Raw genomic sequence first — 27,608 nt, 5'->3', positions numbered from 1 at the left:
ACTCATTTACGCGCAGCCGCCTTTTCCATGTCAACATAACTTACACGGGTGATTATTCTTAGACATAAATAGTAGTTTAGATTAAAAGTAGAAGAATTCCCGCTGACCTCCATCCTCGCCGTCCAGATCCGCTCCCTCTGTCAGTCTCAATCACCCTCCGGCTCTGATCACAGAGTTGGAGACGTGAAGAAAAACGAGGCGGTGCTTTGCGCCGGCGGCTGGTCACACACTGCTCAGTATTTATTCCCCTGCAGGACCTCTAGCTGTTCGCCCTGGAAAACTCTGGGCCAGCCGTTTTACTTTCCATTTTCCTTTTTTGTGTGTGTGTGTGTGTGCTCAGCGGCATGGAAGTAACCAAAGGAGAGGAGCGGTCGGCGGCGCAGGCTGCCTCGGTGTTCGGGACCGCGGAGCCGGAGAGCCAAGGGGGAGACACCGGGAGGGGGAGGAAGAGGAGCAACCGATTTAAAGTTATTATTGCGGTATGTTTGTCTCAACTGAGAAGCTTTGCCCCTTCATTGAACTCAGGGAACGCGATCTATATCAGCCACGTGGTTTTATTTACTTTCACGCTATATTATAAGCTGTTCAATGTCCAGAAATTCAAGTCCAGGCATCAGTCACTCGTCTGCTTTCCACTCCTGTCACTCTGGAAGTGTCCTGGACTTGCAGCTGTCGAGAAATGCTTAAATTCCCACAGATGCCTGTGTGAACATGGAAAGTGAATGTTTTCACTCCAGTGCAAAGAAGCCAGGAGTGTCTACCTACATGAGGCCTGCATGTGACACTGAAGGGTCAAACTTCGGCTGAGGTTGCACTGTCTGACTCAGAAGGGTGGATGTGTAGGACTCTGCATCCTGTGGAAAGTTAGGGGTACATTTCTAAATTCAGATTGAGACGATTTATGTAAAGCACAGGCCGTTGATTGTGAAGTCTGGGTTGATTGAGAAACTTTTTAAATCAGGGGATTGCTTTACAGGAAATTTGGATACTTTTTTTGCACAGTTTGGCAGATGTTCAACTTAACTTAAAGCTACATTTTGGCCTTTGAGCTGCCAGCCTCAAATATTCATGCCTTTTATGGAGAAAAAAAAAGAGAAAGTCAATTCTTTTTTTCTCCCTGAAGGCACCATTAAGGTAGCTGTGGGTATGGTAACACAACAAAATAAAGATTTGATACCTAAAATTGTAAATCTCTACAATTTGTAGTTGACAGTGTACCTTTTAATTGAATTACTAAAGGAATACCAATTCAGTAAATCCACAGGAAACAGCATTTAGACCTGGGGAAAACTCTGCTTTCTGCCTTCTAGTGATTAGATACACATGTGGCCAGGACCAGACTACAATATGCTCCTTCCTGACACGCAATATTTATCGGCCACCAAACATCTGTTTGTCATTATAACATTGCTACACTGTAGAGCTGAGCATGGTAACTACATCAAATTACAAAAAGCAGGCTGATGCAGATATACAGTTTGATGTAAGAAAGCATTTTCAGTTATTCGCTCGGATGTGAAACTTTCCAGTGTTGAGACATTTTGAGAGTTTCATCATATCCCACTCACGACAAGATGATAGGAATGCATCACAAGATATTCATAGTTGGGTGTTTGGATGTCAGACGTATGTGTTTCCACCAGACAGGGTGTTTGCATTGTCAGCCCACAACCACCACATCTTAAGGCTTTCCTAAGGAGCCAGGGCTTTTCTTTGTATTCACCTATAACTGAAATAAATAAAGTCCGTGTACCCAGACAGTGCGGCCGCAGCATATTTTCGTACCTGTCTACGAATTCCACGTCATACCCATGCGAATCGCCCTGACAACTGGCATCTTGTGGTGAAAGTTTTCCACAATCCTGTTTTCTGTCTGAGCAAAACACAGCTTTATACAATAACGCAAAGTCAGTATAGTGCCATGATAAAAATCTTTTCTGATGATGAAATGGAGGAGCTTTTGAAAGGTGTTTTATTCCCCCCCTTTTAAGTCTGACAAAAAAAATCGACATTAGATTTATTTTTATTGGCTCCTATTTGTAAACGGGTTTGCTGGAGCAGCTGTTGTTCTCAATTGTGCAAACCAAGTGAAAGATTTGTGTTTAAAAAAACGAAAGCAAAACAATAGGGGGGGAGATGTGCGTTACACGTAGATTGTTTTTATCGCAACTTTAATAATAAACGTGAATCCACTGTGTGGATCCACCTTTTCCCCTTCAAAAAGAAACATTCCATCTGATGTGTTTTTTTTACTTGTTTTGCCAGCTTTGCCAGGGTTACATTTTTGACGCTCAAGAGATTCTGGTCATTTTTCAAAAAAATAAAAGATTTTTCAAAATATAGATTGTTCAGACTCAGATAATAAATCCAACAGAAATAATCGATTATTTCTTGTACGGCCCGATACCAATTGATCCGCGGACCGGTACCGTTCCGCGGCCCGGGGGTTGGGGACCACTGTTGTAGGAAGAGCTTAAACTTAGCTGTCAGTCATCATCAGTCGAACCATTAAACCATTAAATATTTCAAATAAGTGACTTAAAACTCAGTAATACCATGCAAAATACAAACAGATATGTACTGTGATTTTCTCAAATGTCAAATTTGCATTTCTTTTGAAACATTTCTCTCCAGATTTAGTAATGTGGCTTTGGCACGAACCCAGGGAGACAGAGCGATGTCCAAATTGCGGTATTTATCAAACTCCACCGAACCTATCAGCCATTCCTCTCCATTATAAATCATAAGGTGCCAGTGACGGAACACAGCAATTTCCTGTCAAAGCCTAGATTTCTGTCTGAGAACAGTAAACTAGAATGTGTTGAGCTAGCACGACTAACAAAGACACCATGAATTCCTACTGTAATGGCACTCTAGACCTGCGAAAACTGGTGTTGGGTGGGTGGGGGACTGGATGAGTTTGGTTAAGTTTGATCCTCTCTAGTCCCCCAACCCCAGCTGACTTCCGCAGAGTAGGTGTGTAACGCGGATGATAAGATGGTGAAATTATTTACCTTCCTGTATTGGGTCAAGGGGATAAATAACAGCCTTGCTTTACTATGCAACATAATAAAATGACAACTTCATCAAAAGATTGATTATTGAATATTCAGCTCTGGCACAAGCAAAACACACTTTGCCAAATACTGCCCTGCAGCTGTTTCATAGGGCCAAAGGGTTGTTTCATTATAAAAAAAAAAGACAAAATGTGTATCTGAGACAGGAAAAATTACCTTAAGGATTAAGCTTCTCAAAAGATGTTTCTTTGCAGCATCTTAACCTGAAAGGTATCCAGATTTTGAAATTCAAGCCAATCCATCATTAGTGTTCCAGTCAGTTTGTTGTCAGTGATTGTCCCTAGGAAGTACAGTCTTTTTAAATTACTGCTTTGTTGCAGTGGTGAGGGGCTTCTTGCAGGTTGCGTGTCCTGCAGAACGGGAGTGATGCTTTGTAGATGTCCATGTTCGTTCAGTAAATTTTGTACTATGACATTATAAGATAGAAATATTCAGGAATTGGGCTTGACCGAGGAACAAATCTTGACTAATTAGCACATGCAACAGTTGATTGGCTTACAGTTTGGATTTTTTTAACTTTAAAAGTAACTTCTTCCATTACGATGGAACTGAAAATTTGGTTAAGATTATCAATCCATGACTAGGGCCATTGCTCTATCTGGACCACGTAGCCAAAATGTTTTAACTCTGGCCTACGGTCACAGTCTTCACCTCTATTCTAATTTAACATTAGCACTGATAAGTTTCCAAATACACATGCTCTGAAAATGCAGTCGTTCTTCATTCTTCTTACCTCCCACCATCCCATCTAACTAAAGTTATATACACTGTTTGCTGTCGATTCCTGCTGGGGTTCAAAACCAAAGTGCTTTCAAAAATACAAGACATCTCTATCATTGCCTCATTTTTTCAGCTACAAGCATCATTCTGTCGGAATGAATAAACAAAATGATCAAAACTTTCACTTGTGAGACAAGTATTGCCCCAAGAGTGATATATCTGATGGATTCTGATATTTAGAACACTTCAAACAAAATAATCTGAATTCAATCTCTGTGTTTTCTGTCTTTTGTCCTTTCTTTCAGGTCCTTCTTCTGTGCTTACTGATTGTCATCATTGCTGTGGCTCTGTCTCTGAAAAATAAGGGTGATGTGAAAGGTTGGTTTCCCTGACAAATATACCTCTAGAATGTTAATTCCTTTATTACTTTAGAGAAGAGCAGGCATTCTGAGTGTGAAAATTCACATGGATGCTAAGCTATTGTTTGATAACATGTCTGAGGCGCTGACCTGATGTGATCCACATGAAATTATAAACACTAGTTCCTGTTTATAATGATAGAAACTAAGGTATTTGCCCATCACACCATCTGACTCAAAATGTAACCGGCAACAACTGAGACAGACACAAAGACCTCAGACGTTTTGGAACGCTTATTATGGAAAGGCTGGTAAAAACATGTACGACAGGTCAGCAGTGCCCCTAGGAACAAACAAGACAGCATCCTGAAAGCCAAAAAAGACTGTTTTATACCTTTGAGGAAACTTACCTACCACCCCACCTAGCAGGTATGAACATCCTGTCATGAACGCATGACACCGAGTGTTATGATTGGCTGTACATTGGTGTAAAAGCAGCACAATGTACACTTTCTTACTCTGTTGTAAGACAGGAATGATCAGCCAAGACAGGACAGGAATGTTTTCTACAGCTATAGATTCCAGCTGCCCCAACGTGGGAAGCAGCATCAGTATATTCTTTGTTGCAAACCGCCGTACCAAAATACCCTTCTTCCATTTCAGGGACAGCCGTGGTGACTGTGGGCAGCTGTCCCCTGCCTGGGCGGGGTGCTTTCTCCATCTTATTGCAGCATAAAATTTGACTCTGCCAGGTTTTAGGAGTTATTCACATTAGCTTTGTTGGGACAAGTATATCCCTCATCAAACCAGTTTCTGTGAAAGTACTCAGGAAGCAAATTAAAGGGAATAAATACAAAGAGCAAGAGCATGTTTGTAAAGTCTCGTATTCAGAATTGCAAAATACTCCAAGTAGGTTTCCCTGTAGATTACTAACCACAGAACTTGTCTTCTGAGACATTGCATCTACATGTCCGGTCCTACCCACACTCCTGGCCAGGAGAAGCAGCGAGGAGGGGCTTCCTCACCAGCAGGCCAAGATGTCCAGTTAGCAGCAGACTGTAGTTTACTTATGGGATTGCAGTTGTTTAAAACGTGAAATAGGCATTACCTAAATATTGTGGTTACAAGCACCATATGCCTTTTTGTCACGTCAGTTTGTTCCAACATGATCTTGCAGCTACGAGGAGAAAAGAACTGTACTGGATGTACCATGTATTTTATGGTAAACTTTTTCTGGCCCCATCTCCAATAAAAAGGGACTTCTGAGGCATGCTTTCCTCTGTAGCGTCCGAATAATAAAAATGTAGCATAAATTAATTTTGAATGTTACCATTTAGTTTTTGAAAATCGGTTATTGAATTTTCTTTTGTTTAAAAAAAATAGCAGAAAGTAGACCATGCACAATCCGGTCATGTCAAAAATTACTCTTAATGACGGTTTATGTTATCCTGCAGATTTTGTGGGATGTGGCTGATTACTTTTATGAAATAATGTTTTGTAAAAGTAAAGTGAACAAGCTGGAAACGTTTTTTCAATAATATTATGGAAAGTTGACAAAATGGCTCACTTTTTTTGTATCCATGACGATTCAAGATGTTTGAATAGACACGCTCCCCAACAACACATCTGGATTATATGTGAAGGTGGAATAAACAGGCTGCAATGTTTCTGGGCTGTCTTGATTATTGAGGTCACAGCTGTGTTCTCTTGTTAGTCCGAAAAGCAGCATAACAAATCTGCCAATCAGGAAGATCTAAAAACACTTGGCCTTTCCTTTGGCCAGCCATGAATACAGAATTTGTACACTTGAGACACAGTAATGTACATTGGTTTGAAATTAATTTCCTTTATTCCACAGGATGGAACTTCCTTCCAGGATAAAGAAAGCAACACTGTAGCTCTGACGACTATATATACTGTATATTTTTTGTGTGTGTTGTTATTTTTTTAAACTGATAACTTTGCTGTATTCCAGGTGATGGCAAGCGCTGGCTGCAGGAGCCCTTCGAGGAAATTGAAGAGCCGCAGTGTCCAACTGGGTAAAACTAAATACTTTATCCATCCTGCTTTATGCTACTTTATGTAAAATTCACAAAGAGTACCTCCATGTTCAAATTTGGGGGAAAAAAAAGCAGTTGCAGGAACCTCACATGTCTGAAGAGGAAACTGTTGATCCAAGGAGGCAGCACTTAGTTGTGAACAGACAGAACTTAGAATGACTTTTTCAGCCACTTTTTGGGATATTAAGCCTGCTTTCTTATACCAGTGTATAAAACTAAAAATCATGGCTGTTGTTTTAATGATGGTGTGGAAAAACAAACCAAAAAAAAGGAAATAGAAATCCCCCTTTCATTGGAAACTGAGCTAATGACTAATCAGCGATGTGCTGTTGCGTGTGTGCATGCAAGTCTGTAGTCACTTGTGTGTGTACCTTCTCCTTCTTGTGAAATGGACAAACCCAGACACCCCCATTAGGCAATGGAAAAGGAAAGCCACTCCAGAGGAAATTATCTTTGGCTTGCGTGACATTTTGTCTCATCATTCAGTTCCTTAGAAACAAAAAGGAGAGCTTCTTTAGAATAATTATCTTTAAAAACACTTGTTGCTTTTTATTACATTTGTAACTGTTAAATGATAAATCATAGGTTGAAAACTTCACACTTGTCTTCCCTGATTTGCAACTCACTTGGTGATTCAGTCTGACAGCGCTGGAAATGCGTCACTTCCGTCCATTCCAGCTCGTGTCAGGGTAAAGCGCGCATTTATTAAATAGGTACTACGGTAAAACCACCAAGACCTAAAAACAAGATTCTCAAAAAGCAATTTTAGGGGGTAACTAAAATGTTCAGGTTCAGGTTTTGATACAAAAATAATACTTGAGTGATGCTCTAAAATCTCGAGGGGTGCTCAATACGTCGATCGCGATCTACCAGTCGATCGCAAATGCTGTTAGATCACTTGACATCAAAAAAAAGTCAGCCTATCATCTATCCCCGTCACTTGATTGATGTATAGGGCAGCCAATCAGATGACATCTGATTTTTTTTTCTGACACTGAGGTCACCGTACGTACACAAACAACGGCGCGAAGTGCAGCAAAAAGTTACCCCAAATTTTTAGCCCTCGTTTTTTTCTCTTAAACTCAAGAAAGAGTATCAAATAAATGGGTGAGCTGGACCGAGTAATAAGACAAAAAAATTATCACTTTCATAAGGAATGGGAGGAGGACTTTTTTTTTTTTTACGATGACATTTTCGAAGTGCGTTCGCCTTATCTGCCGGTCCAACATCGCAATACCAAAGAAGTGTAATGGGGAGCGGCATTTTCGGACTGTTCATGGAAAATACGACACGAACATCACGCCGAAACGCGAGCGGAGAAAAAGAAAGGTGAAGGAACTAAAATCCCAGTTGTCCAGACAGCAGTCATTTTTCACACAACATACTTAAAAAGCGAAAGCCGCGACTGAAGCATGTTCCGGGAAGCAGCTACTATCCAGACAATGCATCCTTTGGCTGATTCAGTTCAGTGCCAGTCATCACAGTGAACTTGGGTAATAACAAAAAAATACGCCGTAGATATTTATTTTGTGTTGTGCAATATTGGCTAATGCGGTTATGCAATGCAAAGTACAAAGTTTTGCATTTTTGTTGTGGGTAGATCATTTTGACTTGGTCATTCTGTGCTTCCAGCCCCCTTATAAGTAGCTCACATGCTGAAATGGCATTGTTTGGGATTTTTTTTCCATATTCTCCGAAGCAACCGCGTAGCAATCTGGTCAAAATAATATGTGGATGTGACAAAGTTATGATAGAAATTCTTAGGAATGATATGATAATAAATAGTGATGAACTCCTTATTGCTATTGAACGTGAAACAGTTCATATGCAATTTTAAAATTACTTGTTTGGATTGGTCCGAATGGTGTTCAGATCATCAAAATGTTTCAATAGCAGATTCACAAATCTAGTGCGTTGAAGAGTCTTTGATGTTGAGAAATGTTGATCAATTAAAAATTCCTAAAAAAAATTATAATTCCCCTCTCTATTTGTGGAAAAAAGTAATCTACTTGGAACAAGAGATGTTTTTCCTTTAATCACTTAATTAATCACTGCAAGATGCACCTTTTTGCTTCCCCTGTGGTTTTTAATTTCAAGACTGAGAAGTTAATTTGTGCCCCCTTTTTTTCTTGGCCATAGAACTTGTTTGTATTGTTACAAAACATACAGGACTGTCCCAGAAAATTGGAATTTTGTGATAAAGTTCCTAATCTTCTGTTATGCAATTACAAAAACAAAACTGTCATACATTCTGGATTCATTACAAATCATCTGAAATATTGGAAGCCTTTTATTATTTTAACATTGCTGATTATGGCTTGCATCTCAAGAAAACTCAAAAATCCTATCTTAGACTATTAGAATATTGTGAAAAAGTAAAATTTGTTTTTTTATTTGCAGTAGAGAAGATAAAGAACTTTATCACAATATTCAAACTTTCTGAGACAGTCCTGTACATGCTGTATAACAGAACTCCTTTGCAGTTGGTGCCAGCCCTGCTGAGTATTTATTCTGATTCCTATTTAAAGGCCCAACTCACTGTCCAGCTAAACCATCACCCTGACTCCTCTGTTTCCTCCGCTCAGGTTTTCTGCACCTCCTTTCATCCTGATTTCCTTAGACGGTTTCAGGGCACAATATCTGAAAGACCACAGCAGCAAAGTGCCTATCATCAACAAGTTGCGTAAGTTGCCAACAAAGGGTGTCCCGGTTCCTTGTGGTTTACCAAACATGCTGATGGGATTGTATGTTATTTTGATACAGGGAAGGATGGGACAACAACCCCGTATATGAGGCCTGTTTATCCAACCAAGACTTTTCCCAACCATTACAGCATTGTGACTGTAAGTACGCCTGGACACTTCACTGTAGCCCTGGTTGATTTATTAGAAATAATCAATCTGTTTGTTTTTCAAACCCATAAAGGTACCCCTTTCTAACTCCGCTAATGCACCAGTATAAATTCTCAATACAAGTATTTTATATAAAATCTTACTTTAGCAAAAGTAAAGTAAATTTTTAGATGTATAGAGTCAATCCACCAAAGATGGAAAGACAATACAATAATGCAGTTGTGATCATAAAATTAGAAGTTATAGCAACTCTGTACCCAGGATAAGGGGGCTGGAAGCACAGAAAATATTTTCACTGGTTGCTGAGGTCATTCGAATAGCTTCAAATAAGAGTTAAGTAGTTTTTGTCCAACAGTTTCTAACCTCGCTACTATTGACTGTACAACAATGAATACTTTACCCTCATATAACCTAGGCTTTTCTTCACATGAAAGGACTGTTTATCTTTTAGCATGAAATGTTCTGTAAGTGACCTTAATTATTATTACCTTAATAATTAAAAAAATGCTGTTCAGGTCATTAAGGTCAGAACCGTTTAAAAGCAAAACTTTTAGGTGACCTCACAGGTTGCTTACAGAGATAAGACAATGCTCATTTTTAAATGCATGCACGATTTTGCCCTGAAAATATTTTAATGACAAGATTGGGGGAAATGCTTGGAAAAGATTTCTTTGTTCTATTTTCATCCTTGTTCTTTTTGAAACTCTGGTGTGTTTTTTTTTTTGTTTTTTTTTTGCAAATAATGGGCATATCAAGACTTATGTGTGTGTGTGTGTGTGTGTGTGTGCGCGTGTGTGTTTGTCTTGTGGCTTAGGGTCTCTATCCTGAGTCTCATGGGATCGTGGACAACAAGATGTACGATGTGACCCTGAATGCGTTCTTCACCTTGAAGTCTGAGGAGAAATTTAACCCCAAATGGTATCAAGGCGAGCCAGTAAGTGAAATGTGTAAGCACAATAACTGTAAAGTAAATATTTGAGCTTCTAAAAATGTGCAGAAGCCCTTTTGGGTTTTTGTTGAGCAAAGTGTGAAGGAAGCTGTGACAAGCTCCAGTTGTTCAGTGATTGAGTGAGTGAAACAGAAACTGTCTTTGGAGAAACATGTATTTAAATTGCAGCACAGTAACTGTACTTCAAACACTCTGTAGCGATCTATAAAAAAGACAGACACTTCTTTACTTTTCTTCATAGATTGAGAAGCGGCTCTCTTAGACTCTGCATCTTGATTTAATTATAGACTCCACTTACACCAAATGACAGATTGGGAGGCTCCTAGAGTTTGTTTATACATTTAGGTATTTATTTAAATGTGTGGCTGCATACATTTCATTCCTTGACTTTGTCACAGCATGCTTGTCCTGAAAATATATGATATCCCGCAAGTGGGGGAACAAGATTAACAATCTCTTGTTTGTAGTCATTTATTCCACTGGAATGCATTCCTTCACATTGACTTTCAAACAGTTAATCTGAGTGCAACTTAAACGATGTGTTCATCATCCCGCTTCATGAATAAAACACATCAGCTTGCCATTCAGTAAGGCAGGAATTTAATTAGTTGAAAAATATGCATCAGTCCACTGTCTGGGAGCTTGAAGACTAACAATTGCAATCCATAATGACTAAAAACTTCTGCTGTAAGACAAATGCGTTGTCTCTTTACCGAATTAATCATAAACGTTCAGTAACGGATGCCCATCTGGCCACTTGTCAGGTATGGATCACCGCCATGCGTCAGAAGTTGAAAACTGGGACCTACTTTTGGCCTGGCACTGATGTAGCCATTAATGGCACCTTGCCAGACCTCTACAAGAAATATGACAGGTAAAAGCAACATGTAAAGGGCTTTTGAACTCATTCATCTATCTCTGACACCGCTTGTGAAAGCATGGTTATTGGCCAGCATTGAATAATGTCTGTTTGTGAACAGGAGTATCACATTTGAGTCTCGAGTCTCAACATTATTGGACTGGCTCAGTTTACCCGAGGGAGAAAGGTATTGCACCCCTTGTCTTCATGTCCCCTCAAGCATGTCAAGAGTACCTGAACAACATGCTGAATCTGTGATCACAGGCCTGACATTTACACTTTGTACCTGGAAGAACCTGACTCAGCAGGCCATTCATTTGGGACAGCGAGCCCCCAGGTAAGTCATTTACTGAACAATAACGAAAAAGGTTAATTTCACAAATATTTGTGCGCAGCCCCCGCCTCCACTCCCAAACACTCCCATTCCACCACACATTTCTCTATGATCAGGGCAGTTTGACTCTGCAGTTTAAGTGGAAACCAAAAACGGTCAAAACAGTCAAAACTATTTGTTTCTTGGCAACTGAGCCCCCCATCCCACTCCCACACACACACTCACACAAACACAACCTCTTCCTATTTTTTGACCTCATCCGTAAAGTGCAAGAATACGGATGCTGTAATGACTCGGCACTGGAACCCCTCTGTTTCCGAGGGGAAACTCCATCCATGTTGACTGGATTCTCAGCAGGAGAGGGACACAAATTGTAAGATTCTCTGCAAAATTCTCTGCAGAGCTTTACAAAAAAGCTTTACAAAATGAGTTGTTCAAGTAAATAGGTGACTGCTTTGAGGGTATGGAACCCCTTTTTTTTATATGGAGAGAAGAATGTGTCTGAAAATGAAGCTCACTTTGATATCAGTTATGAGTCAGATGTCTCTTATTTTTAATCTAACAAGAACTGGTATTCATATTCCTCCAAGCAAAACATGTGTATCAGAAAATACTGAAAATACAGTTGTCTGATTTTTTTTTTTTTCATTGGACCATGATCTGTAAGAGGTAAAGACCAACATTGCATTGAATATTGGTTGAATAGTTTAGCAATGGAATTAATAATAAGATATAAACATTTTTTTTTTGTTTTCTGACATTTTTGCACAATTAAACATAAGCTGAGTCAAAGTGAACCAGGAACATGACTGCTCTTCCTGAGAAACAAATCTAACCGGTTTAGAGTGGGTTAGGATTAAAATGTGTCAATCTCATCTGCAATGTACGAGGAGGGTTAAATCATCCTGTTAAGAAAAAGAAGGTGTGTTTGAGTCATCTATTTGATTACAGGTGGAAGAAGGTTTCACTCATATTTGGCTATTTTCTCTTAGGGGGTGGCGTGGTTCACGGGTTAGAGCGATCATCCTTTGTAACTGAACATTCTTAGTTCGATTCCCAGCTCCTCCTAGTGTGTCGAGACGCGGAACCCCTAACTGCTCCCCTGGCGCCGCTAGATGGCTGCCAGCTGCTCATGGTTCATCCATGAGGGGTTAAAGGCAGAGAGGAATGTCCCACAAGGGATTAATAAAGTACAATAAAGTTGAAAAAAAAAATCATGGGATGAGATGTACTTTAATGATCCCACACTTGGAAATTGTTTAGCAGCAGCAGCAAGACATACGAGGACTATTCAGTGACAAGCAAGCTTAAATCCAAGTTCAAAAAATATATAAAATAAATAAACTCTGAAGTGTAAAAGTATAAAGTATAATCTATATTAAAAATAAAGTCCATATTTCCCAATATACTGGAATAAATAACAAGCAAGTAGCAATGTGAAGTAGCACAGTAACTGATTAGAGTGAGTTATTTTATAGAGATATAGCATGATTTATGTAAGAATTCCTGTATCTTTCCGTTCAACAGTGGAGCTGTAACAGTCTGCTGGAGAAGCTGCTCTGCTGTCTATCCAGTGTGAGGTGCAGGGGGCGGTCCGGGTTGTCCATGATGGATGACAGTATCTTAAGCGTCCTCTTTTCTACCACAATCTCAAAGTTCTCCATCCTGAGACCAATCACAGAGCCAGCTAATGACTCTGTCTAGTCTGTGGGAATCTCTGGCTCTGATGCTGCTCCCCCAACTAACAGCTGCAAAAAAGATGACGCTGGAGACGAGACTGATAAAGGATCTCCAACATCTTGCTGCAAAGGATCTTAGCTTCCTGAGGAAGCCTGCGCATTCCTCTCTTGTACACAGACTCTGTTGGATCTTCAGTCCAGTCCGTTGTCTATCATGACACCCAGGAATCTATAGTTCTCAACCATCTCCACCACCTCACCCCTGATCTGTAGAGGTTGTGCTGGCGTGTCTATCTTCGTCTTGAAGTCGATCACCATCACCCTGGTCTTGCTGGCATTTAGCCTCGAGTGTTTCCGTTTAGTCCAGTCTACATATCTCTTTCCTCCCCCTCCTATACACCCCACAACAGCCGAGGCATTCGAGAATTTCTGTAACTGGCATGACTGCATTGTACTGCAAGTCGGTGATGTACGACATGAAGAGAAAAGGAGATGGCACAGTCCCCCGAGGAGCTCCGGTATCACTAACCACCGCATCAGACAGAACACTGCCCAGACGGACAAACTGTGGCCTGCCCGTTAGGTAGTGAGTAATCCAGGAGATCACCGAGCCACTTCTTACCTAACTGCAGTGGCTGAATGGTGTTGAAAGCACTGGAGAATTCAGAGAATGTGATTCTCACAGCAGGTCCTCTGCCATTCAGGTGCAGATGAGTTCGTTGCAGCGGGTGTCTTCTTCAAGTGGGGCTGATAGGCAAACTGCAGAGGGTCCAGCTCCGAATTCCCCTGTGGCCCCAGGTGGGCTAAGACCAGTCTCTCCAGAACCTTCTTCACTTGAGATATGAGGGCAACTGGTCGATAGTCTTTGAGGTCTGATGGCGATGACTTCTTGGGCATGGGAACCAGACAGGATGTTGTCCACATTACCAGCACTTTCTCCTGGCTCAGGCTCATGTTGTAGAGGTGTAGTTAGTTGGCACAAGTCTTCAAAATCTTGGGGAAGACCCCATCAGGACCTGCAGCCTTACACTGGTGGAGTCTCTCCTGCTGTCTCCTGACGTGGTCTGTGGCCACAGCCACAGGGGGGTGGGGGGCGATAACCTTAGTGGATTGGCAGGGGTTGTGGGTAGGGATAAAGGTGTTCTCAGCAGATGGGAGGAGGGAATAGGTGTTGAAGAGTGAGGAAAGAGAGAGGAGCTGTACAGAAGAGTGAGGGGGGAGGTGTTGAATGGTTAATGTGGGTGTGTGAGGGTCTGGATGTGTTGGGGGGATTACAGACGGAGCCTTGAATCTATTTAAGAACTGACTGAGCTCATCAGCTCTCTCCAGGCCCCCCACTGGCTGTCAGTCTCTCCCCTTAAACCCAGTGATGTTCCTCATTCCCATCCACACATCCTTCATGTTGTTCTGCTGGAGCTTGGCCTCAAATTTCCTCATGTGGACGTTTCTGCATGTCCTCAGACCTGAAGGCCCTCTTCCTCTTGTTCAGCGGTTCCTTCAGTTCTTGGTTTATGGCAGTGTTATGGTTGAGTGGGATAGGAGGATTGGGGTTATCTATACATTTGATATGATGTGAGCCTGAGTGCAGGATGAGTGGCAGATGATGGATGGATGAATGGGTGGTTGAATATTCGGTCTGTAAACCAAACCCAGGAATGCTGAATTTAATTGTAGACGGGAAACAAAAAATACATGCAATTTGTTATTTTTGAGATGCCTGGCTAACTTTGATGACTTTTTTAAAAATGACACAATTTAAAAATGATAAATTCATCTTTCATTCTGATGGTTACAACTCACATCGACATGTAAAGTATTCCGTTTGAATGAATTGGTTACAGTATTGTAATTTTATTGCATTATTAATATTATCATTATTCACTATCAGTATTTAAAAGAGCATAACATTTCTGCTAGATGAACATTGTGACTTATTTGTTTATTTCCAGGTTGCCGAGGCCTTGAGGAAGGTGGACCATATTTTGGGATTGTTAATGGACGGCCTGAAACAGAAGAACCTTCACAAATGTGTGAACCTTTTAATCATATCGGACCATGGTGAGACACATAAATTACGTCACAGGATGCAAAAGAATATAGCATAGCTCAAAACAATAAAGACCTCAAATACAGGTCAGAATAAGGCAATCTTTCATATGAAGCATGTAGAATCATACAATAAACAAAAGTATCTAAGAATTATAAGGGAGTTGATCTGTCCATCTATCCTCTATTTTTAGAAAGGAATTGCATGAGATGATATTCAGTTTTAAACACTCGCAGTTAATTTTCAAATTATTCTCCAAAATTCACTTTTCATACAATACTAACACATGAATCAATATTTTTTTCTAAAACAAACTATACAATGCATACAAATTATCCAACATCTGCCTCATTATTTACTTTTGGCCCATTTCTGATTTGAAAAAAACAAAAAAGAATAAAAAGGAATAGAATACTCATACAGTTTCTGATATTAAAAAATTTGTGTTTCAATTGTTTCTAGGCATGGAGGACGGATCTTGTGAAAAGGCAGCTTTTGTGTCATCCTACCAGAGCGCGATGAATGACTTCTCTATCGTCCAGGGCGCTGCTGCTCGAATTCGGCCCAACAGACTTCCAGAGGGTTACTTTTCCTGTATGTGGCCAATCCTGGACTTTTCCCTTTCCCCTATTTCTATTTGTCCCAACACTCAAATTGTCAATCATTCTCTTTCCCCAGTTGACTACGAGGGCCTGATAAGGAACATCTCGGTATGCTAAGTATTGAAACGTAAAATTATCTCTCCACGCTCTGCTTTGTTTTGACTTTAACTCTTAACATGTCATGAAGTGCAAGATCCCGGACCAGCCAATGAAGCCATACCTCAAAGAGAACCTCCCAAAGCGCTTTCATTTTGCAAACAACCATCGGATAGAGAGAGGTCAACTGTACATGAAGGAGGGCTGGCAGGCTGCAGGGTGAGTGAGATGAGATGAGAGATGAGAACAACTTTATTTATCCCGAAGGAAATTGTTGTGCCAGAGTTTCAAGCAAAAACATAACAGTAATAGATAATAGTAGGAAGAAGGGAGAATAAGAAATACAATAAAATATAAATTGTCAAGGTTAAGTCTATCAAGTGGAGCATTGGTTCCCCTCTGAAGTGCATTGCTTGGACGACAAGAATTTTGAAAGTGATTGCATTGAATTTTATGAATGATTAAACTTAGATTTTATCATGCACTTTTAGTCAGAGCTGCTGCAGCAGAAGGCAATTTTCAATAAAGTAATTCCACCTCTGATTCTAATGCAGAGATGACAGTGAAAAATAAGTCTTATGAGTAACACAAAGAAAGAACACTGTATTGTACATATGAAAAGGCAAATCTTGTTAACAAATGTAGGGTCACTGAAGAGGGCACATGGAGGTTGTTTGAGATCTATGATTTGCCGTCAACAACAGGCACATTAAAACCGCCCATTCTACTGCAAACTGAATTACGCAATTACTTTGTTCCTTTCATCCCACAGTATCATAAAAAAAGCTGTCCCTTTTACTTTATAACTGTAGAGCAAGCTCAAGGTAATTGTGAAATTACCACATTGCAAAATAACTTTCTCCTGCCTCCTCTTTCAACGTAGTGGTAACTCATAGAGATTTTCCAATGTTTCATGATGTTTTTTATTAATTTAAATTCAAATCACTTTGAGTACAGCTTTAGGTTTTCTTTACAGAATTAGCATCAAGCATCCACATTGCCATGGAGGAGTTGAAGCATTTACAGTCACTCTAATCTCTATATACACACATCAAGATTGTGGTAACTGATGACAACAGTCATTATTTATGAATGAAATGTGACAAGACTTGTCGACTCTGCATTCAGCAGCCAGCAACCATGTTGGTACTGAAAAGTGCTCCCAGCTGAAGAAGTGAAATCCTCATGTACTATATTTACTGACCTCATCTCAAGAGTGAGGTCCTCTGTTATTAATATAAATATAACACTTAATTAGCGCTTTGTTACAAGTACTTGTAATGTTTATCATCCACAGTAGCCGCAACGAAATCAAATACTGCACTGGTGGATTCCACGGCTCCGATAACGTCTTTCCCAACATGCAGGTCAGAGGAGGTGTGTGTGTGTGTGTGTGTGTGTGCGTGTGTGGTGCTGAGTTAGCGCTCACAAATTTATATGAGTTAATGATTGTTTTTTAATATCATCCTGTATTATTTATTAAAAGTTTGGTTATCAACCTGAAGAAAAACATAGCAAACGTAATAGCAATGTTCTTATCATTCAACCCTTTTTGCTTTCTTTTAATCTTAAGAAGGTACTCACCAGCCATTACTCTCGCTGACTAGTATTTACCTTGTTCCTTCACATTATTTTCCTCATGTTAGTCATTACTATATGACGTGTAGGCTTGCGGATGTGGTTTGTGCTGGAATTTTAGCATAATTATTACTTTACAACATTGCTGACCTCTAAAAAAAGGAATGAGTCAAGAAAAACATTGCAAATGGCTTTAAGCCTTCCTACAGGCGGCAGAGAAAAAGAGAGACCAAGACTAAAATAGACAGTAAATATATCCATATCCCACTCCGTGTCTTTCCTGGAACCGGGATGTCTGTGTTACATCAAATAACTTACTTCGTGTACAGTTAGTCCACCTCCTATTTACAGACCAACTCATCAAATGAGATTAGACCGCTTGGTATTTTATATTAGTTGTGAAATATCTTTGAACTGTCTTCAAGAAATTTTGACAATGACTTTTCAGCATGGTGATGATTGTCAATGCCAATCCGCTTTTTTGCCAGGCAATCTTCATTGGCTACGGTCCAGGGTTCAAGAGCAAAACTGTTGTGCCTCCTTTCGAAAATATTGAACTATATAACCTCATCTGCGGTAGGTAACTTTATCAATACACACACCTTCCCCCACCAGTGTTATTGGACAGAAGCGATGATTTCTCTTTTAGTATTTGAGCCTGTGTGAACACTCGCAGGCTCCGAAAGCCAAACAAACATGCACAGCCCCTGTTCCAAAGACTCCCTTTAATGCAATATCTGCCAAATTTACACCATCAAACTGCCTATGTAGAAACTGAAGCAAAAATAAAAATCTTAGCATATCGTGACAAATAAAGCATATGTCCCATTAGAATGCACAGGAATAGAAAATGTCAAAGTGTAGGGTGTAAGCCTGAAACAATGGGCCCCCTTGGCAAGGCCAGAAACCAAGGCATCTGGACGAGCACCCCCTCTGGATTGGCCCACTGGTAGTCCCAACACCATATGGCTGCAGGGAATAGAATGCCCTGAAAAGTCTGGCCAGTCAAAGTGCTTGGTCTGAATTCAAGTAAGCCACATTAAGGAAACAGGTAATTGAATGTGGAAATGTCTTTCAACTTGCAAACTACTTCCCAGAGTCCACAAGACATGAGATGTTTATCATGGAAATATTGTAGGCCTCCATGGTCCTCCATGTCATTATATATAAACATAGCTGGCCAACTTTAGGCTAGGAGACTAATTATTACTTTTATGAAAAGCTCACAATAATGTATTGAACTTTCCAACTTCATATTGTGTCCTGCTGCTTTTTCATCACCCTGTTGCTGTTAGTTGTGTGTGAAGTATATGAGGGTGTATCTATAGTTTCACTGCACTTCACATTTTTCACAAAGAAATCCTTTACAGGGAATTGAGTCTGTTGGTGGCTGGTCTCTGGGAGCAAAATGATTTTATTAGTGATGTAATTCAATGTCCTGAAACATGTCAGAAACCTGAGAAACCATTTCTGACATGCACGTCTGTCTTTCCCAAGATCTTGTCAATATCACTCCTGCTCCCAACAATGGGACTCACGGCAGCCTGAACCACCTCCTGAAGCATCCAGTCTATCTCCCTGTTCATCCAGCGCAGCTTTCACTCGAAACCCCTTGCGAAGCTAGTGATCCCGTCCCTACTGACAACCTAGATTGCACCTGTGCATCACAAACAAAGGAAATGGTATGTTCCAATGTGTTACCCGGGTGACAAAAGTTACTGTGGATGTTGAGCACTGAAGTGCTTGTCTAAATCATTGAGGAGGACTGAAGTTTCCCCTCTGAGTTCACTTAAAACCTCAATCCACTGTCAAGGGACCTAAAACTAATCAGGGTAAAGGAAACATACAATTCATTACCAATTAGACACAACAACCAATTTTGAGTGTCAGAGAGCCGAGGATGCAAACAAAATTTCGATATTAATAAAATACAAAGTCCAGCAAACTTTTCTTTTTCACAGCAAAAGCTTTAAGAGTGTGTATTTTTGGCCACCTTAAAGTAAATAAAACATTAAGGCTGTTTAATTTGACATGACATGGGAGCTATTTTGTTTATACAAAAGTGCCTGCATGAAAGCCAGGTTTGTCTTTGGGTATTTTCAGAGGGAAAATCACCGGGCAATCCTTGTATCAGTTTCAACTTAGTTGAGGTAGCTGGTCGTGATTGGCTCAAGAAAAGGGTTTGATTAATTGGAAAATGCTCTTGAAGAGAGGGGTACGCAAACAGAGGTACTGCATGAAATTCAACACAGACCTGCAGTGTCATCCTGTCGGCTGGACAAGTGATGGTCTCCAAACCCTTAAACACATTCACTTCACACTTCACTGTTTATCTTGGACAGTAAACAAGACTCTGACATATCTAGCTGAAATTATTAACACGAATCATTTCCGAACAGGCCGCTTTTCACAAAACAACCTGATCAGGTTTAGTGTTGTGACAAGCCACATACCAAATAAAGGATACCGTGGCTGATGGATATGAGCTAAAGATGCAAATGTAAGCAGAATGAATATCAGAAGACTAAGATTTCTTTACTTTCAGGTGGAAAATATGAACAAAGCAATCATAACACAATCAAGTGAGTATCACCTTTTTTTCTGTGTTTTATTAATGGACATTAAAATACAATGAATGCTATTCAAGGGAACAACTTTTTTTTTTTCAATTCATTTTAAAATGCGCTTCAAACTTGGCAACAGCTGGTCTTACTCTGTATCCCAGTGACACTTGCATACAGGCAAAAATCGATGAAAAGATTATTCGCTTGGTTTATCAATTGTGATGGGATAACTTTGCCATAGTGACTGAGCTCAGCCCCCCTTTTTGACTAAAAGGGAGAAAAAATTCCCACAGCCAGTTTTCAATTCATTATTTTTCCCTTCACGGCAATCTTTATTCTAATTCTCATATATTTTTACCTGTTTTTTGGAACATCAGTTATCTCTGGTCTTCATGTCCACAGTCGTTTAATGTTAATGATGTATCTGAGAATCTGTCTGAATAAACTTTGGCTATAAGGGTAACTTTCATTCTGAATCTGTTCTATTGAGATGACCGAGTCGCCTTACGCTACCGTCACCATCCTTTTGGAGTCCCGGCAGTCGTCCAATCAGGAACCAACTTTTGTCTACTGCATCACTCAGACTACCTGAATGGATACAGCAAAGACCGCCTGATGCCCCTCTGGGTCTCGTACTCCATCCATACTCTGGTGAGCATTCATGACTCCCTTTCATATCTAAACATAGCCTGCTCTGTGGAGTTATCCCAGCTTTAGATCTTCTGTGGTTAGGGTTTGGCTGGATTAGGAGGGAGGTTTTTAGAGTTTGAATCCGTTCTCTAAGTAGCTGTTACTCATCTTATGTGCTCAGTCTTTCTCATTATCTGTTTTAACTTCAGAAAAAATTATAAACTCCGGCAGAGAAATACACCCAAGAGAGTTTGCAAAATTGTGTTGCTCTGTCATAATTATGTATCTTTGTCCTCAGTTAAGTCATTTAAATAGCCTGGCAAGCAGATAAATCTGCTAACCACAGTTATATTTGAGTCTAGCTCCCCTTCTATTCACTGTGATTTCCCCAGACACAGTTACAATCTTTTATTTCGTCAAGGGGTTAATACAGAGACGGCTCCAGCTTCTAAGCAGACCTTATGTCTTATATGAAATACTTTTATTTCATAGGTCTTTTCAGGACGCCTTTGGGGCCCGATTAAAAATAACAGATGTATAAAATGCAATGATTCCAAATGTTTATTTATTAGCAGTATATTTATTGTTATATCAATATGATTTATATTTGTACCACATTCCCCAAGTCTGCTATTTTTCTTTGACAATTGCGGGAGAGGAGCTTATTATTTTTGGGGCGACTGCAAACAGAAACAGTGAAGTGGGCCCACTGACCCATACACATAGGCAAAGCAAAACAAAGCCAAGTGACCTTACACAACACCCAGAGTGCCGGCCTTGAGTCCCAACATGATCCTGCACTGACTGCCTCTCCCTCCCAGGATGGTATACGACCTGTGAGTTCAGATTTGGAGGCCTGTGTTCGTGCTGATGTTCGCATACCACCTGCTAGCAGCCAGCTTTGCCGCCGCTATAGAGACGACCCCAGTTTGGACTACGGCCTGCTCCATCCCTCCAGTAAGTGTGTTTTTGTGTGTGTGTGTTCGTGTGTTTTCGTGGATGCCCATCCGTCACAGCTCTTCGTCTGCAGCCGGGTGTTGAATCCAAGTTGACGTGTTCGAGAGCCACATTCTTATGTAAAAACACATAGTGCAGTGACTGTAAAGACACCCCCCCCACACACACATACACACACACCAGACCACCCCTATTCTATTTAAAATGACATTCTGGTTTCAGATGTAGTTTTTCTACAAAACTGTGAAGGTGAAGCTTCAAAGAAATTGCCCGAAAGAAACTTGGGGTCACCCAGCATACTTAACTTGTTTGCAGGCATTGATCTACTTACAGTACATCAAATATTCACTTCTTCCCTTGAATCTGTTTTCCTTCCTCTTGTTACACACATGTAGGTTTAGAATCTACCTCCCTAAATGTCTTTTCCTCTGCTATTCATTTTTTCCCCTCACAGACCTGGCTGTCGATGGGCCTGAAACAGACTCTCTACTCACAAGCAACATGGTACCCATGTACCCTGCTTTCAAGGGTGAGTTCTTCTCACAAGGATTTAACAGGCTTCACATTTCCAACACTTTGTGGTTGGATTCATATCAAAGATGAATCAGTGAGAACAGGTTAAACTCAGCCCTCTCTATTTACAATTGCTTAAATATGTGTCCTGTATGACTGGCGTGGTTTAATCCCTTATTTCTATATTTATGTGTTTAATCGCCTCAAGTTGAGTTCACAAAGTTGTGTTATTATTTGAATTCAAGGAAGATAAATATCTGATCCAGAATTGAAATTACAAAGAAAGATTGTGAAATGACAGAATGAAGCATGGGTGGCCCAGATGAATCACTACATTGTAATCCGATAATTATGCTGAAAAAAGCTCATGCTTTATTTTAAAATTCTGGATTGCAGTTAATATGTCGAGAACCTGTTGGTGTTTGACTACATTGCTCTGGGTGGATTCCTGATGCCACCCTGAATGGAAATTCTCTCACTAGTATGAGATCCAATTATTTTCCCCCACCATATCCAGTACTTGTGTATGTTGGAAGAGGCCTAAATATGAATAAATGAAAAAATGCTGCCTCCTGGTGGCTAATCTCTATGCTGCATAAACCTGCCACTTATGATGATGGTAAAAGGGCATCAGGTGGAGTTTAATAACCTTGCACTGCAGAATGAATGAATGAATGAATGAATACTTTATTGATCCGCAAGGGGGAAACTCATGTGATACAGTAGCAGTTGAGCTGCTGCAACAGGCTGCCATCTTCCAGCGCCGTCTTAGAGGAAAGAAAGGAGAACAAGGGTAAAGGGGAAAAAGCTACTCCCAAACTAGGCTCCTGTAGGGGGGCACAGTTTGGGATTAGAAAAAGAACACCTCAGCACATTGCAACTTAAGACATTACAGATAAGATATTACAACAGTACTTGAGACCTCCACGTGTAGGAGGTTGTTTGGGAGGCACTGGCCTCTGTATGCTGCTCTGCAAGGAGGGGAAGGAGAGGGGGCGGGAGGCAAGAAGGCGTCGCATTAGGTGTTGTGGTGGGGGTGTGTACATTAGGTGTCTCCCTGTACGTGCATGTGTGAGCCCGCTGACTCCAATCTCCGTTCAGTCCCTCTCAAATGTCTCTGATGACAGACACGGCCATTGCCATGGAGATACAGAGACAGAGTACGTAGATGGAGAAGTTAAAGAAATTACCTGAAAACTTATTATTTACCTGTAATATTATGCAACTGTTGAGATTTGCAAAATGTTTTCTGACACTTAGAGGGCCACGCACAAGGCAAGCCACTCTCAGCCCTCCTATATTCTCTAGATTTAACTTGATAATATATCTTTAGACTGACCACTTCAGTTGTTCTGCATTGGATATTGAAAAAGATGTGTATGTATTTTCACTCACAACAGATGTTTGGACCCATTTCCATCACGTCCTGCTTCCCAAATTCATGCTGCATCTGAACGGAGTCAACATCATGAGCGGGCCTATATTTGATGAAGATTACAATGGGAGAGCAGATTCTCTCAAGGCAGCCACGGCGTGAGTCATTCCCTCGGGGCTCGGCTCCAAACAGCAGCTTTACCCCATGATAATAAATATGCCATCAAAGTTCTGATCAGCAGCAAGAATTATATTTCAATTCATAATTTCAAATGAGGCTCTTAAAACATGGATGCAATGATAAAGGCCAGGTCAATAAACTGAAAAAGAGAAACGGAAGGAAGAGAGATTGGTAAATTTGTGACAGTTAGATTTAGGATGGAGGCTGTCTCTGTTAGTCAACCGCTACCTTTGAGACTCTCACACAAAGTGATATGGGATCATTTTTGTGCCACATTCAGATGTTTAGTCATCTGCCTTATGGGACAGCCCAAAATTGCAAAGTGTATATTGGGCTTTAATGAAACACGCCCATCCAAAATGTTATCCATTATACCTGTGTTAACCCTGCAATCTCCTGTGAAAGTGGCAGCTATAAAACACAGCTGTCTTTAACTTTGACTTCAAGGCAGATCTGTGCTTTTCCACAAAATTAATAGCCAGACAAAATGTGGTTCACAGTCAAAATTATAGTCGAGATACTTGGTGGGGGGCAAAAGCAGTGAGGGTTGTAACTTGGCTCTCTGATCAATAGTTCAATTGCATACACATATAAAAAGAAAATAACAGTTTTCATGTATTGATATTTCTTTGTTATTTCTCAGAAACGAGGCTCCCATCCCAACACATTTCTTTGTGATCCTGACCAGCTGTAAAAACCCAGCTTTCCCCACCAGTAGTTGCGAGGGTCCTCTGCAGGCCAGCTCCTTCATTCTGCCACACAGACCTGACCACACAGAGAGCTGCAGCGTGAGTCACATCTCCAACTCCCCGTCACCCCTACTCTCCCCCACCCTGTCTTGTAAATCATCTGTAAAGAACACTTGCTGATAGATTTCAAAACAAGCGCCTCTGTTGTTTCTTCTTTAGGACGGCACGGACCTGACCTGGGTGGAGGACTGGCTCCAATTTCACTCAGCTCGGGTCCGAGACATCGAGCTCCTGACCGGGCTCAGCTTCTACCACGACAGGATATCAGTGGAAGAGACGCTACAGCTCAAAACTTTTTTACATAGCGGTTAAACGTGGAGACACTGTCGACTAAATATTTAATCTGTTAATGAAGCCACGTTGATCTGCACTATCAGTCCTGTCCTCCTGCTCTCCATGGGTTTGCCTGGTGCCTTTTATTCATCTCATATTTGATTCATCATCCACTGTCATAAGCCATAAGGGGGAAGGGGTTGACAAAGATTTATAAAACAAATGTATGGGAACAGCATTTTTTTAGCTATTTTTGTCCTCGGAACTAAATATACTGTTTTATATGCTGAGACGTGACAGAACTCAAGTCAGGAGTATGTCTGAATCAAGACACCCATTCGGACTTCATGAGTGTACTTTTACTGTTGAAAATTTGCCACACATCTGGGGTGTTAGCAGCTGCGGGTGGAATGAAAACGAAATGAACACAATGAAGTTTTACTCTTCAGGATGAAATTATCTTCCCTTTTTTACGAAATGTTGGCGTTGTGCATTTTTTTATTTTTGCATTTTCAACATGAATGTTGTTTTTTTTTTTTTATAATTTGTACGTTTTGAAATTAGATTATTACATTTTTGAGTAAGGCTTGAGATCTTTGAATGTATGAAGGTGTCTGTGTACGTTTGTGTGTGTGTGTGTGCGGGCGTGTGTGTGTGTGTGTGCGTGTGTGTGGATGTGCGCGCATGCATGCGCATGCATGTGAATCTATTTGGGACTGACATCATCTTTTGTCATCACTGTGTTTGTCTGAGAATTTTGAGAGAAAAATAGAGACCCTCACCCATTTTGAAAGCCATTTCTATTTTCTTAGAAAAACCTAAACAACTGCGGATGGATGAAGGAATGGTTTATATCAAAAACTCTTCTCTACTGAGCTCGTGATTGTGATCTTTGTTCCTAGCCCAGAACAAGGCAGCGCAGCGGCAGCCTCTGCACAGTGCAGTGTAGTGAAGGCACACATGACGACATCTTACTTCAGGGTTGTAGCACGATGTAAGAGTGCAACAGAAATAGGAAACTGACTTCAGCGTGTTTCCCATTCTATATAAACCCAGCCACATCCTCAGGTTGACCACTATGCTGCCGCTGTGAGCCTGGAGGTAAGAGCTTTTTATACATTATGTGACCTGGTTCTCATGTGTTAAGCTGGGGTATGCTTATATTTTCATTTTCTTTGTAAATAAACATGGAAAGTAAATCAAATTGAAAACTTTTTGCATCGTCCTACGAAAACTCCAGTTGTCAGGTTTAAAGTACGTCAGTGAAATGGGGATGAGTGTCACTTGGCTGTCAATTTGAATTTCATGTTGTGCGTAACCTTCTTGCTACTGAATGGCCTTGTGGTTTATCACATCTTCTCAAAGATCTTTCCAAAGAGAGGACAAAACTGGACAAAAAAGATATTCCAGTTTTTGAAACAAAAGAAAATTGAAAAGCACATTGTCAACAACTGAGAGGTAGTTGGAAACCCACTGTGACGTTAGATACATAATACATATCAACACCTGAATGTTTTGAGAAATTATATACCAAGAAAAAATAATCATCAAAATCTTAAGAGTGCTGTCGAGTTTCTTGGTTTTTAACTACTGATACATATACTGAATGTTCAGCCTCAGAAAAAAATAATGATGGGTACATTCATTGGGAAATGTTCTGGTTAACATGTGTGAAACATACAGTGGAAGTAAAGAGGATCGCTTCAGTTAAGAGTCCAATCTGAAGATTTGCTTGTTTTGTTTTCTGTGGACTTGCACATTATTCTCTTGTAAGGGGAGGTAACCACAGTTTTCTGCGTCACAGTACTTAGGACGCTTCTTATCAGAATTGACTTGAGGTACGCAGCTGCTCACACACACACACACACACACACACACACACACACACACGCACACACACACACACACACACATGCATCTTCCAGTAACATCTGAGACTGGTTTTGGTTTTGTCATGACATTCAGAGCTTATTTGCAAATTAGGTGTTTACTGCTGTCACTGCTGGGATACACACGCAGGCTCTGACCCTGTTCTCTGAGATAGTCACATTCACCACAGATAGCCTGAATCATAATGATCGTGTGAAATGAGTGCCGCTTCTTTACGTCACCTCGTGATCGTTATGACTATCCAGAAAATCCAGTGGTCAAAATGAGACCTGCTGTTCTTCGGATAAACATTAAGAAGAGTCCTCCTTGAGCTGTTTCACAGGCCAATGAAGATGACCCCCGGTTGAGACTTTAATGTAAATGAAAGTTGTAAAAAGAATAAGCAATGAATAATCAAATCATTTTTTAAATCATTGATTTTTCAGGTCTTTGTTAATATTAAATAGGGAGTTGCGTTTGACCATGTCTTTGTCTGCCTTTGGCAATTTGACACAAATTTTCACAATTTCCAGGTTCCCTCCGGACAACGACGGTGTTGTCTGGAATTCTGTGCGCTCAAATAAGAGTTAGTTTTAGGCACAATTAAAGGAAAAGGTTAGTATACAAAATCCATAATATGTTGACTTTGCCTTTGCTGGGTAGTCCATTCATGAGCAGTTTATATAAAACATTTCTGTGGCATTTTTGTTTTTATCTGTGCTTACAACTAGAGGAAGTGTCACATCAGAGAGGCGTGTTCCTCTGTGAACTGCGACTCATTTCAGCTGCTGCTAACTGTCCCCTCTATTATGTAGTAGCAAAAGCTGGTGTCCAGCTGTTCGAAAGTCCTCTTAGCCCCTGCAGTTACCATCCACTAGACCATAATGGTTCGCTCCACATTAAGACATACACTGGTGGGCTCATCTTATGTAACAAGGGGGAGTAACAGTGGTGTTTGTTTGGGTGCTATAGAGAAACATGTTCAACAAAGGTGAAATGACTTCTCTGTAAAGCAATATATTCCACCAGCGACAAGTGTATCCAGTATTAACATGAAGACAAAGATGGAAAAGAAAGGAAATAAACCACTGCATTTTACAAATTATATCAATTGACAGTAATATATTCCCCAGACTTAATTGACTTTAGCTTTGAAGAAAATGTTTCTTTAAAGAAAGGAAAAGAAAGCAGAGCTCAGAGGCATGTAAGCCATCAATAATGCAGGGCTTGGCATTTGCTCTGTGTTGGCAGCCTGCTATCAGTGAAGCATCACTGCAGCCCGCGAA

At 40.5% G+C, this 27,608-nt stretch overlaps 1 protein-coding gene across 1 annotated transcript; it reads left to right on the top strand.

The window, feature by feature from the left end:
• The first annotated feature begins 228 nt into the window (after positions 1-228).
• On the top strand, positions 229-25,652 carry enpp1 (ectonucleotide pyrophosphatase/phosphodiesterase 1). The gene is made up of 23 exons (XM_086167257.1): positions 229-479; positions 4,103-4,175; positions 6,132-6,195; positions 8,802-8,899; positions 8,980-9,059; positions 9,883-10,002; positions 10,782-10,891; positions 10,998-11,063; positions 11,141-11,213; positions 14,839-14,947; positions 15,399-15,530; positions 15,615-15,646; positions 15,726-15,853; positions 16,932-17,001; positions 17,701-17,788; positions 18,710-18,894; positions 19,758-19,794; positions 20,267-20,427; positions 21,228-21,363; positions 21,818-21,892; positions 23,277-23,409; positions 24,075-24,219; positions 24,340-25,652. The coding sequence occupies exons 1-23, from the start codon at positions 345-347 to the stop codon at positions 24,490-24,492; spliced, it is 2,403 nt and encodes an 800-aa protein (XP_086023383.1). The 5' UTR covers positions 229-344; the 3' UTR covers positions 24,493-25,652.
• The last annotated feature ends 1,956 nt before the right edge of the window (positions 25,653-27,608 follow it).

Source organism: Fistularia commersonii, chromosome 20, assembly GCF_037954325.1.
Source record: "Fistularia commersonii isolate RoL2024-O1a breed Wild chromosome 20, RoL_Fcom_v1.0, whole genome shotgun sequence".
NCBI lineage: Eukaryota > Metazoa > Chordata > Actinopteri > Syngnathiformes > Fistulariidae > Fistularia > Fistularia commersonii.
The sequence above is the reverse complement of the archived record's forward strand: the minus strand, read 5'-3'. Positions and strand labels throughout refer to the sequence as shown.

Coding starts and splice junctions, on each gene's coding strand:
- enpp1 (XM_086167257.1), top strand. CDS start 345: ATGGAAGTAACCAAAGGAGAGGAGCGGTCGGCGGCGCAGGCTGCCTCG. Junction 15,647..15,725: donor GCCTGATAAGGAACATCTCG/GTATGCTAAGTA, acceptor CATGTCATGAAG/TGCAAGATCCCGGACCAGCC. Junction 17,789..18,709: donor ACTATATAACCTCATCTGCG/GTAGGTAACTTT, acceptor GTCTTTCCCAAG/ATCTTGTCAATATCACTCCT.